This window comes from Peromyscus californicus, unplaced genomic scaffold (genome assembly GCF_007827085.1).
Source record: "Peromyscus californicus insignis strain IS unplaced genomic scaffold, ASM782708v3 Scaffold_1__1_contigs__length_55948999, whole genome shotgun sequence".
Taxonomy (NCBI): domain Eukaryota; kingdom Metazoa; phylum Chordata; class Mammalia; order Rodentia; family Cricetidae; genus Peromyscus; species Peromyscus californicus.
In genome coordinates, this window is record NW_026294492.1 from 24616664 (window position 1) to 24632231 (window position 15568).

The following is a 15568-nucleotide window of genomic DNA, read 5'->3' on the forward strand; positions in this document are numbered from 1 at the left end:
CCCCAGCACAGACTCTCTACTGAGTTACAGACTCCTAAAGCAAACCAACTCTGAGGCATGCCTCTAGCATATAACATCATCAATAAAAAGTCTACCAAACAGAAAAGTTTAGAACAAGGTATTATTTAAAATAACCTTTATTATGGCTTACTCTCAGACAAAGGTCAAATAAAAAAATCTTCTAGAATCTTTTCAATTTAATTTCTCTTTACTGTTATATAATTTTTGCTTTTAGTAATTACAAAGGAAACTTCATCTTTCTTTAAAATGTTCACATCTAGGTTTTTAAATGAAAACTAAAACATAAATATTTAACTTGTAGTAGTTTCAGGATGAAACATTTGACAACTAAAGACAAGGTAAAAAGTAAATGCTCGAAGAAAAGGTATTAAGATATTTCCTAACCAACACATGGTATGACAGAATTCCCAAAAAGTCCAAGAAGAATGAAATATGACTTCTATGACAAAGCAACCATTATGGCATTCCCAAGCTGTTCCTAATTAACTGCATTACTTACGTAATAGATGGATCCACTTGTTTGTAAGCATGGGCAGCACAAGAGCCACAGTACGTGTATCCTGCATGGCTACAAACAAAACAGTTTTTAATTTTAATCTCCACGTTCAAAATCAAGATAGCCTAAAGAAAATAAAACTTACAGAAAGAAATGTAAAAACTATGATATATGCAACGGAATTGAATATACAGATTAAAAAGCAATATAATTAATGATGCAACTTCTAGACGGCAACAGAAAACACATAGTTGTTTCATACTATTTATTCCAATTATAAACTTCCAAAAACATTTTAGGTGTCGGTTATGTAGCTCAGTAGTAGAGTACCTGCTTAACATGTTTAATGTCTTGGGTTTAACCCCCAGCACCAATCTGGGGTAGAGGAAGGGGGACCAAGAGACAGTTTGGTTTTGGGTGAAGATATGCAAGGCTTACTCTGAGCTGCTAATTTCTGATACTCCTCTGCAGTGAAATTAGCAGACTATTATACAACAGCACCAAACAAATACCCTGCAGGATTGTGCTCCCCTCTGCCTTTAGCAGTAAAGAAGCTGACTGGCTTCTCTGTATCATGCCTCTCATTTTCTCTCCATCACCCTTCTCTTTTCACCCTCTGGCTTCAGTATTCAGTCAATTCTCTTATCACCCACAGAACAGCTCTGTTCTCTGATCATTTTTCTCTCCTGAATCATTCCTGCTACACAAGTCTAGACTTACTTCTTTTAGACAGTACAGAAGGGTAAGAGTGACTCTAGCCAGCCGAAGCATGCAAACATGACTCTGGCAGGCCTTGCCCTTCTCCCCCATACCCTCTGCCTTGCTAAAAATCTGTTAGATTACATTGCTAAAGCTAGCCACCAAGATCTACCTTGAAGCTGACTACCAAGGTCCAGCTATCAAAGTATTGAAGTGCAGCAATCAAAAGCCCCCTTTGGCTCACCTACTTAACATGACCAGTTAAAATTAAACACCTCATCTTTACACCAGGTTTTCCCTTGTAAAAACCTTTATAAACCACCATGTGCCTGTTTCCTCTCTTTCCAGAGGCAATCCTTTGTTTCCCCACTCCTACCTCCCAGGACAAATATCCCTCTCCCCTCTCCATTATTCCCTTCCCTTTCACCCTTGTCCTCTGTCACATGTCTTTGTCTCTTATTCCTTGCCCTTTGTCCCTCTGGGGCACATAAATCTCCTTTGTGCTGAGAAGTTGGTCTTGGTAGATAGTATACAGCCCGTGGGGTAAATGTTTTAACAACTGACTCTGAAGGAAATGAAAACTGCACGTTCATCTGTACATAAATTTTTATACAATGCTACTGAGACTTAACAATTTATGAATAATGATAATTTCATATAGCCTATTGATTTATGTTCTGTGATATTATTTGCTTAACTCCTATAAACAAGCTATGACTGCAATAATGAAGAATGGATGACTGGGTGTGATGGCACAAGCCATGAACCCAAGCACTACAGAGGCAGAGGCAAGCAGATCTGTGAGTTAAAGGTCAGCCTGGTTACATAGTGAGTTCCAAGCTAGCCAGGACTACACAGTGAGATCCTGCCTCAAACACACACACACACACACACACACACACACACACACACACACACACACACACACACACAAACCAAACAAAAAGAATGGAACAAACCCAGTAGTTTCACATCTGGTGAAACAAATATATCACAAGAAATGTCCATTTTCACTGCAGCACTATTCACAAAACCAAAGGAAGTTCTGTAATCAACCTAAGTGTCAATCAACAGATGAATCTATAAAGAAAACGTAGGACACAAATGCATTCTACCTTGAAGGGAAAAAGTCACAAGGACGAGGGAGATGGCTCAATGGGTAAAACTGTGTGTCAAACTATAAGGACCAGAACCTGTGCAAAGCCAGACACAGCAGACACAGTGAGTGGCACACACAATCCTGGTAGTCCTCAAGCAAGTTTGGAAGTGGAGACAGAAGAATCCCCAGGAGCTCCAGAAGTGTAAGCAGCAGCAGCAGCAGTAGAAAAAAAAAAAGAAAGAAAGAAAGAAAGAAAGAAAGAAAGAAAGAAAGAAAGAAAGAAAGAAAGAAAGAAAGAAAGAAAGAAAGAGAAGAGGAGAGAGAGAGAGAGACCCCCTGTCTCAAACAGACAGAGGGCAAAGACCACCCCATCAAACTGGATAGTAGGCATGTCTGTGAGGCAGTTTCTTTGTTAATGTCTGACATGGAAGGGTTCCTAGGTTGTGTAAGAAAGCAAGCTGGTAAGCAGCATTCATGATCTTTACACTTCAGCTCCTGCCTTGAGTTCCTACCCTGACTTTGCTCAGTAATGGACTTTGATCTGGAAATGCAAGACAAAATAAACCTTTTCCTCTCCAAGTTGTTTTTGGTCACTGTTTTATCATAGCAACAGAAAAAAACAAACCAGGGTACCATCCCACAACATACATGGGTTTTTCTAAAACCACAGAACTCACAGATTGCAGAAGCATAGTTAAGGGGAAACAATAACAAAAGGGGAGTATGGCGATGCCTCAGTCAAAGGACCATGTGATGAATAGCAACAGTTGAATACTTTGTTTCAACTTCACTCCAGGCTAGATATTAAATGTTACCACTACAGATGTCCAATGTTTCAAGTGATGGATGGACTGACGGGCTTGGTCATCTCAAGCTGCATTCCTAACTGTAACATCACTCTGCATCCCACCCATAAATATGTATCATTTGTCAACTTCAAACTTTAAAGTGCATGGAACAATGAAGACATATGCATGAAGTTCAGTTGTTATGAACAATTGTACTCAGTTTGAGGATCAGATAATAGTTTTCCTGTACTATAAAAACTTTGCTGGGGGCTAGAAATGTGTCATGGTAGTTAAGAGAGCTTATTCTTCTAGAGGATTGGAATCTGGTTCTCATGAACTCAACATGAGCTTGACCCCAGCAACACATTTTTTTAAAAATGTCTACAGGGAGGTATCAATTAGTACTGTATAAAGTGAAGATCAAGAGATTAAGAAACTTGCATGCTACAGCTTTTTAAGTGGTGGAGTCTGACATCAAGTCATAAATGAGTATCTTACAAAGTATTTGGCACATAAAATGCTTATCAATATCATCCAAACATTAATCTAGGTTCTTTGTGTGTATGTGGGGGCTGAGTGTATGTATGTGCATGCGCATGTGGAGACCAAAGGTTGAGTATCTACCTCAATCACTACCAGTTTTTTGTAAGATGTATTTGTTCATTTTATTTTATGTATATGTATGTATATGTGCCTACTTGAGTGCATGCAGATGCTCACAAAGGCCATAAAAGGGTGTTGGATCTCCTGGAATTGAAGTCAGAGGCAAATGTAAGCTGCCTAACACAGGTGCTGAGAACCAAACAGGCCCTCTGCAAGAAAAGTAAGCAGTCCTAACACAGAACCATCTCTACAGCCCAACATTTGGTTTTTTAACTTTTAGTCCAATATACACTCATTTTTATCAATAATAAAAAGTCTAAAGATTTGGCAAAAGACCTCTAAAACTTACGGTGCAATAATGGCTCTAGCAGGTCTTTTCGTAGACTGTACTTGTGAAAGCCAACCTTCTAGCTGGGCATTCAGCTGAGGTCCTATGAAAAGACAAATGGAAAGGAGAGTCAGCAAAGCAATGTATTACAGATAACCAACCTTGTTGCAATGTCTTCACTGAACCTCCATAGTATTAAAGTAACTTATTGGGCAACAGAATCATCAGTCTGGATGTTTAAAGTTTCAATTTATCAAGTCATAGGTCCCTACCAAACCATATGACAGGGCTGAATATTGACAGAAGTAAAATTTGTTTTTATCCTCCTACTTCTTAGAAGTATCTTCATACAGATCAACCATTTACAATTTGAGGTGACATTTAAACAAAATACAACAAGAAGTAGAATACTCTTAATTAAATGAAAAGTGTAATTAAGTGAATTTGTTTTTTCACAGCACAAACTATGACTTTACTTGATCACTGAAATGGCATCCATGTAGTTGAAAACTCGCACACTCAATGATCTACCTCATCTGTTCCACCATCTTACTCCCCTATCAATAACTAATAACTTCATCACCTCAACAATTTCAGGTGCCAACAACTCACGCTCTTGACTTCCTATCTTTCCAGTTTACTACTCTCGGAATCCATTGACCTCAACAGCTCTCAAGACTCTTGAAGTCCTTCATCCTCTCTTTGTTCACTTCTTGCCTTGTCCAAGGTGAAACAGCCATTATTACTATACTCATCCCCTTTCATATGAGAATACAAATATAAATAATATGAATGTATCAGTCAAAACATACTTGTTAGTCAACTTCCACTTAACACAGTATCTGTACCTGAACTTAGTAAAGCTGGAGAGACAAGTGCTTCCCATACACACGTGGGGACCTGAGCACCAATCCCCAGAATCCAGTAAGACAGCAGCAGTGGAATGTGCCTGTAATCCCAAAGCTCCCACTGAAAGCTAGGACCTAGAGACCGAAGAATTCTCTCCCTTTTCAACAAACTGCCCTCATTCCTGTCAAAAGCCATACACACTAACGCACACTGAACCCCACTATGATTTTCTTACTCAAAAACTCTGCTCTCAACTGTTTCTAATCTCCTGCATCAACCTTGTCCCTTTTGGATTTGACTCTCACCACTAAAATCTAAGCATACCACTGATTAATTTTTTCTTCTACTAAAACCCATTTCTCTGTGCCACTTCTGCAGCAACTATGAATGGATATCCTTATTTCCTTCCCACCATCTATCCATTCTCTTTCAAGTGTTTTTTTATTTATTTTTTATTAGACATATTCATTTTCTTCGAAGTATGTTTTGTTTGCATGCATGTATGTATGTATGTATGTATGTATGTATGTATGTATATACCACATGTATGTCTGGGGCCCACAGAAGTGAGAAGAGGGCATGGATCCCCTGGCACTGGAGTTACTCTGCAAGAGCAACAAGTACTCTTAACCTCTGAATAATCTCTCCAGCCTCTTTTCAAACTTTTGAAAAACCCAGTCTTGAATATGCTAGATCTGTAGTCTAGATCAGGCAATAGCAGGAAGTGAGTTTTCGTGTCAGACACAAGTTACTAATACTCAAAGAACAACTACTGTCTGTCTTTAGAGGACAAATCAACTTCACCACCAATTCTATTACACTGTACCATGCTACTGGCTTAAAGTACCTTGTGGTAAGATTTTTAGATGTTCTAACATTAAAGCTTGTAAATTAACCAAACACACAGAGTCCTAATTCTTCTTCCTGAAATAGTCCAGAGATGGCCCACACACCAGAATCACCTGACTTGTTCACTTCAGAAAAATCTGTGGGTATTGCCAGAGTTAAGTTGGCATGACCTCTGGGGATGGTGCTAAAAAATTTTAACAAGCTCTCCAAGTGACTCTCACAGACATTGAAATGTGAAGCATTCTGCCAATAAGGGGTTATGTACACATGCTATAATGATTTCATTGGTGAGCCACATATCTGAATAGTTTATGACTGAAATTTTTCATTGTAAATCATAAATTGAAAATAAATGAGCACATCAAATTTACCTCCAAACTATGTTAAAGTCTGAAGTGACCTACACTATTTCTCAAAATTTACATGTTCTTTTTCTTTTTCTTTCTTTCTGAGACAGAGTCTCACTATATACCCCTGGCTGGCCTGTTTTTTAAAAAATTAAGCATAATAATAATAATAATAATAATAATAATAATAATAATAATAGGAGGAGGAGAAAAGAACAACAACAACAACAGTGGACAATGGAACGTGGTCCAGGAACGGAGAGGCAGAAATTCTCAGTGCTTGTGAGAACATGACAAGAAAACAAGAGTCATGTGACCTCAGTTTCTTCAGAACACGGAATTGTTCTTGGAATGTGTTTTCGTGCTCCTCCCAGGGATAGCAGACAGAAGTGAGTTCACCTCACTTACTCAGTATTGCTTGCTGCTGTTACGCAATTAAATGTTTAAACAATCCTTTATATGCCTTTATGGAAAAACACTGTCCTTGTGATTATATACAGCTTTAACTCATGAGAACTTCACTCAGGTGTTTTTGTTTTTGTTTTTGTTTTCCTGATGCTCTGAATAAAGTTGGCACTGCCTCATTTATCAGCTTTAGTCTGCCTTTAGTCTGCCTCATTTATCAGCTCCATTCTCCCAGGTCCCACAGCATCTAGAGTGCTGACAGAAGACTAGTTTTAAACAATGATGTTGTAGACATTACCCATGCAAAGTTTCTTCTAAATGAAGGCTTTGGGACTGGAGCGAAGGCTCAGTGGTTAAGAGCACTGGCTGCTCTTCCGGAAGACCTGGGTTTGGTTCCCAACACCTACATGGAAGCTAACAACTGTCTCATAGTACCAGCCCCGAGGGTCCAACACCTCTTCCGGTTTCCATGGTGCTGCACTCACGTAGTACACAGGCCATAAGCAGATACAACATCAATACACAGAAAACAAAAATAAATTTTAAAAAATGAAAGAAAAAAATATGGTGCCAGGGTGGTGGTGGCACAGGCCTTTAATCCCAGAACTTGGGAGCCAGAGGCAGGTAGATCTCTGTGAGTTCAAAGCAAGTTCCAGGAAAGCCAGAAAAATTAAAATAAAATACTGATTTGAGACAAAACAAATTATATTACATAATACTGGATGATATTGAGGTGGTAAAGGGTAAGACTCTTTGGGGCAGGAAAAGGACTTGAGAATGAATCACAGATTTGAGTCATTTAAGGTGGTACAGTCAAGAGAATGGGGTAAGTGGGGGATGGACAGATGATGGCGGCACAAGTGTTAAAACAGATCAAGAAGCTGGCATTGTAGCATGTGTCTGCAATCCCAGCACAAAGGCCAAACAGAAGAATTATGGATTCACGGCCAGCTTAGAGCACATAGACAGGGAAAGGGAGGAAGAAGAGGGGGAGGGAGGGAGATGAAAGTATATAATAAGATCGACACCTGGACACAGAGCCAAGAAGATGTGCCAACCAGAGAGGAAAACGATGGAGGAGACTTGGGCGGAAGAAAGTAGGTCCAGAAATCCTTGTTCAAAGCCTTATAAAATTAGCATATAAAAAAAGAAAAAAAACAAGTAGGCAAAGAAACGAACTGGAAACCAATCTTAGACAGAGAGGATGACTAAAATTGCCAGTGATACAGATGAGAGGCATTTCAGTGTGTTCAAGGATGGCCTTGATACACCCTTGAGTAGACAGTAGTGAGACATGCATGAAGTTACTATAGAACCACAGGTAACACATGAGCAGGGAAGCCTGAGCTATACTACCAAGCCAAAAGCCCCGGCTGAACTAATATAAAAACACCAACTCCTTGTACTCTGGCGCCCTTCGAGCTGCTGAAATCTATCCTTGGTTTAGCACACTTCCTCCTCCTCATTAACTGTCTCTGTTCTATTCTGTTCACAAACAAAAGGAACTGGAACTCCTCTAGAAATTCGTATCTGGATTACCAGCTGATATAAAAAAGCAGCAATTCACGAGATGAAGGAAAACACAGTACAAACAAGGCAAAAATACATCTTCAGAAACATTAAAAGAATCCAAAACTCTGTAATGAACAGCAACACAGCCAGAACAGGGAGAAAAAAATCACTTATCATGGATTCTGTGGTTATGGAAATCAGTTAACCTTGCAGTGACTACTTGTAGGGATGAAAAGCTCTGTGTGCAAGTACTTACAGACAAATAGATTGAGAGAAAATAGAAAAAGCAAATGAAAACCACTCCAACAAGGACCTGAAAGGAGTTTTTCAACATATCTTAACATGAAACTTGATGACTGCTACGCTTCAGGTAGGATAGATTATGAGCACAACCTTGGGCATTAACAATCACATTTTCATAATCACATTTTCATACCTCATGGCAAGGAAAGCTATCTATCAATATCATGTGAAAACCAACATTCGGAGATTTAACGTTTCTGAAGCTGTATCTATATAGATAACAAATAACCTGAATCTAAAACTGCATTTTTTGGTACCAATATAATTACCTTCAACGTACAGAAAAGATGAGCACTTTCATGGTTAAAAATTAAGTCAGGGCTAGAGACAGTTCAGCTGTTAAGAGGACCTGATGCTCTTGCAGAGGACCTGAGTTTGGTTCCTAGAACCCACATAGTGGTTCACAACCATCCATAACTCCAGTTCCAGCAGATCCGACGCCCTCTGCTGACCTCTGCAGGCATCAAGCCCACACTTGGTACACATACATACATGCAGGCAAAACACACATAAAATAAAAATGAATAAATCTAATTTTAAAAAGCAAGGTTAAATATACAAAATAGTTTTTATTTCTATCTAGTAGCAGTAAACATTTGAAAAATAAAATTTTTTAAACTTATCTAAATATCCTCAAATAATACAACCCAACCCCCCAACCCCCAACCCACTCCCCGCCCCCAGAGTTTTTCCAGAGCTGAGGACCAAACCCAGGGCCTTGCGCTTGCTAGGCAAGCACTCTACCACTGAGTTAAATCCCCAACCCCTACAATTTTTAATTTTTTTTTTTTTTTTAGAGAGAGAGAGAGAGAGAGTGTGTGTGTGTGTAATGGGGGTGTGCACATGTGTCACAAGCGTGTGTGGAGGTTTAAAGGACAACTCTGTGGAGCTGGTTCCCCTTCCATCTTCATATGGGTTCCAAAGATTGAGCTCTGGTCACCAAGCTAACGCAGAAAGTGCCTTTACTTGCTAAGCCATCTCATCAGTTCCAAATACAAAATTTTTTTTTTTTTTTTTTTTTTTTTTTGGTTTTTTCGAGACAGGGTTTCTCTGTGTAGCTTTGCGCCTTTCCTGGATCTCGCTCTGTAGACCAGGCTGGCCTCGAACTCACAGAGATCCGCCTGGCTCTGCCTCCCGAGTGCTGGGATTAAAGGCGTGCGCCACCACCGCCCGGCTCAAATACAAAATTTTTAAAGATAAATTTTAGATATAATTATTCATCACTACACTTGGGGGGTAGGTCGGGATCATTTAATAAAATTCAACACCCATTCCTAATCAAAATTCTCTGAAGAGAAGGGAATGTCCTAAATAAAGGTAAACACATCTATGACAAATCTATAGCTCTCACCATATTTAACAGTGAAAACCTAAATTCTATTAGCCTAACATCAAACAAGGATGTCTACTCTCAACTCTTCATCTATTCATTTGTAAGCAAATGGATCTTGGCTCTATGTTTAGAGAGGGGAAAAGTGTACTTTTGAAGGACAAGCAGTTTCTATAATTTTCTCTACATAGTCACATTAAGTATGTATTACAGGCTAACAATCCTATAGTTAGCTCTACAAAACTCAAGCCAGTATTGCACGCTAAGGAGAGTATAATTAAAACACTGGCATTTGGTTTCCGTAGCACAGTTTCAATCTAGGGATATCAAAGCAACCTTTAAACATATTAATTATAGCCTTTCTGAACTGTCCTGTTGACTATTAACAGAATGCAAGCATGAACATGATTCTACTATACCAAGATTAGACACAAAGTATGAAGTTAACCTGTGAAGGTCCATAATTAAACACTATTTTGTATGAAGTTCTGAGAGAGACCTAGCTTTCCCTAAGTACTGGGCAGTTAGTAAAACACTACAAAAACCACTACTAGTGGGACTGGCGAGGGCTCAACTGCTATGAGAACATGTTTGTTCTTGCAGAGGAGCTGGGTAAAACACCCATACACATAAACCTAAAAATAAAAATCACTGCTAGTATAAATGCTAAGTTCTTCACCTTCATACTGTTAATGCAACATTTTCTGATGTTCACTTTCCTGCAAATAAACAAGAACATTAGGGATGGGCAATTGGACTCCTTAATTAGCAGCTGCTGGACTCTTCCTTGCTGCCCTGGCTGCCTTGAAAAGAAGACTATCAGTTTCACAGCCAGCTGGACTACTCACCAGCCCCAGCCATCCTCAACACTCCATGAATACCTTGAAACAACCAGGAAAAGACAGAGGTTGACTGCCCTGGCTCCTGAAGGCACAGCGCCAGACAGAACTGTACCAAACAGTTTGCACCAAATTTTTCCTTTCACAATCCTGAATGAAATCTAGATGACCTTGAAAAATCATTTCTACTTTGGCCAGAGGGGAAGCACTTTCCCCTCATAGAGGGACTATAAGAAGCAAGTCGTGATTGGTCCAGCTCAATGACTACTATGGGTACTAAGAGATAATGCTAACAATCAGCTCAAACAAGTGGTCGGAATGGTCCAAACAGCCCTTTGGGGACTACATAGGCTGGTCAGGAGCAGTGAGCTAGCTGGGAGACAGCCTCCTGTGCCGCTTGCCCTGAAACTGAAGCGCTTGCCCTGAAACTGAAGCACCGCTTTCACCACAACGCTTCTCTAAGTGGTCCTTTCCTGCCTCCTTTCGGAAGTGTGGCTGAACTAGTCAGAGGGAGCTGAGAGAGGGAGAGCAGCGGCAGCGGCAGGAATAGCAGAGAGCAGCAGCGAGCAAATGGAGAAGCACCAGAATGGCAGTGGTGGTGACAACTGAGCCTGACAGATGCAGAGGCTTAAAGAGCTGAAGCAGCAGCTCTGGTGCTGCCTGTAGCAGACCTGGTGGTGTGCTCTCGGCTCCAGCGGTCCAGCCTCTGAGCAGCTCTCTCCCAAACAGCCCACTCTGCACCAGTGTTGTGTTTTGTTTTGTTTTGTTTTTGGGGGGTACAGACAACTGAAGAAGCAATTGAACAGTTCAAATAGACAGGAAAGAAGAAGAGAAACAGAAAGAGAGACATGCACGACAAGACAAAGTGGAGCATAAGAATAAAAGGTGTGTGGGGCTAAAGGTGAGACACTTCAGGTTACCAGATTTTCACACAATGACCACTGAAGGGCTAAGGATTCCAATACCCCAAAACTGCATGAGGACTATAACCCTACAGGAGGCCTCCTGCTGCTGCTGCTGCTGCTGCTGCTGCTGCTGCTGCTGCTGCTGCTGCTTCCTTACTGCCACAGCTCGCAGATGCAAGACACCAATGCAAAAAACACCTGCTTAGAGACCAACATCTGAAGAGTTTCCCTTTGCCTACACACAACTCTATCTGGATAGAGAAAACTACTCCTCAAGCAGCTGACTGATGATGGTATTTCATTATGAAAAAGGAAGGCTGGTGGTATAGACAACGTCCTTGCTCAGCATATACAAGATTGTGGGTTCAATTCCCCAGCACCACAAAATTAAACAATTAGGTAAGAAGGGCCATCATAACAAAGTAGTGTGTAACATTGAGACTCGAGAGCTGACAAAGGCAGAGTGCCCCAAATTCAAGACCAGTATAATGAGATGAGGCATCAGCAGGACCACAGAACTGGGGGGGTGGGAGGGTGTTAAAATTTTCTCAACTTAAAGGGCTGGAGAGCTGGCTCAGTGGTTAAGAATACTTGCTGTTCCTGCAGAGGATCACAGTTGGGTTCTCAGCACCCAGGTTAGATGGTTTACAGCCACTAAAAACTCAAGCTGTAAGGGATCAGGCACCCTCCTCTGGCCTCCACAAGCACCAGCATTCACATGCAAACACCCTCATTCAGACACATGTTTTTTAAAAAGTATTTTTAAAATCGTCTCAGGTTAAGCTTCAATAACTGTCATCTAGAAAAATTCAGAAAAGAACCAATTTTTTAATTCTACTAGGTAAAAAAGTAGGCTAAACAAATAATATGAACAAGGCATCGAAAACAAAAACAAGCATGGTATTTTTTTTCAACTAATTTGGACAGATCTGACATTCAAGAATGCTAAAAGCGTGACAGAAACAACTGCTAAGTGGCAGTACAGCAGAGCACAAAGGCACAGGAACAAGAGGCAAACCAAAGGTCACTGGAGGCTGATGCAATCTGCAAATCACCCAGAAGTACCCAGGACCGGCCAACAGAGACATGGGGCTAGCCTAGTAAGATTGCTGCTCCCACCATGGACCTGATGCCATGGTGTATCTGGAAAACTTCACAGAAGGAGAGAAATGAAGGTGAATCCTATTCTTGGGAAAATCCCTATCCTTTCCTAGAATTCCACACACCCTTTCTCATTAACCCTAAGTAAACACACATCCCCGTGTAAGTCTGTCCACAATGAACTATACCAAATCCGATCTCTCCAGTCAAGGTATCTCACCAGCAAAAACCAAGAATTTCAGCACAATTAACAATTGCTTAAGGCCCCTCTCTCTTTTCAGCTACAAAATTTCAATTTTTTAGTAATCTCACCAAATATCCAACTTACAGGCAAAGGAATAGACAAACGCCTTGTGCTTCCCAAGTGACTCCTAGTTTCACCTTCTAATTTCACCTACAGCATCTCCAGAACCACCTTTCAAACTTGTTTTAAAAAGGAAAAGGAGGCCAGTGTGATGGCACAGTGGGGAGAGGTGCTTGTCACCAAGCCTGACAACCTGAGTCCAACCCTCAGGACCCACACGGTTAAAGAGGACAACTTCTACAAGGTGTCCTCGGATCTCCAAATACACAACAGGGCATGCATGCACCCACACACATACACATCAATAACTAATGTAATTTTAAAGAGGAGATGGGGCACAGTTTATCATTTTTCTCCATTGAAGTTGGGCCAAGGCATGCGGACGCCTTAGGCCCACAATGTGTTCAAAACTGAGCAGTCTCAGGACTGGAAAGATGGTTCAGTGGTTTAAAGCATTTGCTGTTCTTGCAGAGGGCTAGGGTTCAGTTCCCAGCATCCATATCAGGTGGCTCACAGCCATCTGTAAATTCAGTTCCTGGGGATCCGGATGTCCTCCTCTGGCCTCTGTGGGAACTGTTCACATGTGATGAACTTACTTACGTGTAAGCAAAATACTCCTGCACATTTTTATGACTTAAAAAACAAAAAACTAAGCAGTCTCTATAAGGATTACTTCAGTCTCCACCCAGTTCCTACCTAAGACCCTTAAAAGGCCAGTGGGGAGGGCAGCAATTAGTATTCCTCCCTTGGAATCTCTCCCCTCTGACTTCTTTCTCCTTTTTCCTTAATAAAACTATTCTGCTCATTCCTTGCCCAAATTCTTCTTGACCATGAGATAATGAGTTTGGAAGCCACTGGCTAAGGGTGGACTGGGTGGCCATTGATCACCTAGCACCCTAGCTCCCCAAGTTAAGCTTCCCAAGAGCTGAGAAAGGCCTGTCATTCTTTAAAGATAGATAGATAGGCAGGTAGGCAGGTAGGCAGGCGGATGGATGGATGGATGGATGGATGGATGGATGGATAAGTGAATGAACAAACAAATAAATAAATAATAGGACATGTCTTAACTTTCCGCTATTCTGTCTTAGGAAGGCAAGCAGTATTTAGTATATCTTTCTTTCTGAGTACCTCTTTCTCCTTAATCATCCTACATGAGACCGTATCATAATATCTTTAATAAAATCCTCAACTCTACTTCATTATACTGGCTAGTCCTGAAATTCTATTCAGCATTCAAGACAAAATTCAGTTTTGTATAAACTAAGGTCCCAAAGGCTGAGGAACTCCTCAGGCTGCAAAGGGTAAGAGCCTGGATTATGTCTCTGTCCCCTTGTGTTTAACAAATTAACAAAAACCCGTGATTTCTTCAAGGTCTTGTAGCTGCTAAATGACAACTATGTGATGTCGAGTATGTCAATGTGACTCTGCACTGTGGTACACCCACTACTAACAACGACCACGAGGCAAGCAATCCAGGATCTAGTCCTGGCCCACTAAACAGATGGATTATTATTCTATGCTATAATTTATTAAGAGGTAGAATTGTTTAGGTTCATATTGGGGAGAGGGGAACATGCAGTAAAGTTCCATTAAGGGAAAACTAAGTCCTTCTGGTCATGAGGATGAAATCTTTCTAGCTTGATTGGAGACCTAACATTCCAAACTACTGAAAATCCAATGAGGCGGTCAATCACCTGGCAAAGGATCTAACCCTCAAAAAGTAGGGCCACCCTAAAAAGGTGGACTAACCTTAAGCCCTGATAAAAAGATAAGCAGAATAATTATCCCTGTAATGAGACATTGTACTTTTCCTTTCCAGAACTCTTGTCCTGCCTAGTACAGTCCCTGTAAGACGCCAAGAGTCTTGGCTGGGTTTGCCTATCTCAACAGAAATATGCAACTCTTCCTTTTTCTTTCTTCTGTCTTATTTTTTTTATTAGTTCCTTGACAATTTTGTACAATGTGTTTGTATCATATTCGCCTCCTCTCCTACGACTCTAGGACTCTTCTGAGATCCATCTCCCTTCCCCATCCCCACAACTCTTTGTGTGTGTGTGTGTGTGTGTGTGTGTGTGTGTGTGTGTGTGTGTGTGTTGCCTCCATGTATGTATATGGACAATGTGTGTAGTTGGAAGGTTTCTCCAGTCTCACTCAGCCCCAAGGTCCCTCAGCCGCTTATAAAATAATCATTCAGAGGCTTAATATTAATTACCAATTGCGTGGCCTATGGCAGGCTTTTTGCTAGCTAGCTCTTATAACGTGACCCATTTCTATTAATCTATAAGTTGCTTCTTGCTTCTCCTGGCGGTGCTGGTGTCTCTCTTCCCTCTCCTTTCTTCTTCCTGTCTCTCTCTCCAATTCCCCGCCTAGCTATAACCTTACTTGCCATAGGCCAAACAGCTTTATTTATCAACCAATCAGAGCAACACATATTCACAGCGTACAGAAAGACATCCCACAGCACATGTGTTTGAAGTGTCTACCAGAAGATGTCTGATCCCTGGAAATGGAGTTACAGACAGTTGTGAGCCATCATATGGGTGCTGGAAACCAAACCTCAGCCCTCTGCAAGAGCTCTTAACTGGTGAGTCACCTTTCCAGACCATTCTCTGTCTCTCTCTTTTGGATGCTGGCCAGACCCCTAGCACTCATTTCTTCCCGGTCCTTTGGGCTTCCTTACTCTTTCTCCACAGCTCTCTTCCCCTCCATGTGACTGATCTCCATGAGAGCTGAACTCAAATGCTAGAGCCTTTCCCCTTCTTTTCCCCATTCTACTCTTCCAGACAGTTG

General features: G+C 41.0%; 1 protein-coding gene across 6 annotated transcripts in view; it reads right to left on the reverse strand.

Annotated features, from left to right (window-relative positions):
• Window positions 1-15568, reverse strand: part of Memo1 (mediator of cell motility 1) — a 114790-nt gene that overhangs the window by 58815 nt on the left and 40407 nt on the right. For all 6 annotated transcript variants that reach the window (XR_008220187.1, XM_052746246.1, XM_052746250.1 and 3 more), the window contains 2 exons: window positions 4056-4137; window positions 521-589 (listed from right to left, as the gene is read on the reverse strand). Coding sequence is in view for 5 of the 6 variants with exons in the window: in XM_052746246.1 (XP_052602206.1) it covers window positions 521-589; window positions 4056-4137 (151 nt within the window). In the remaining variant the exon portion in view is untranslated. The remainder of the gene's footprint in view (window positions 1-520; window positions 590-4055; window positions 4138-15568) is intronic.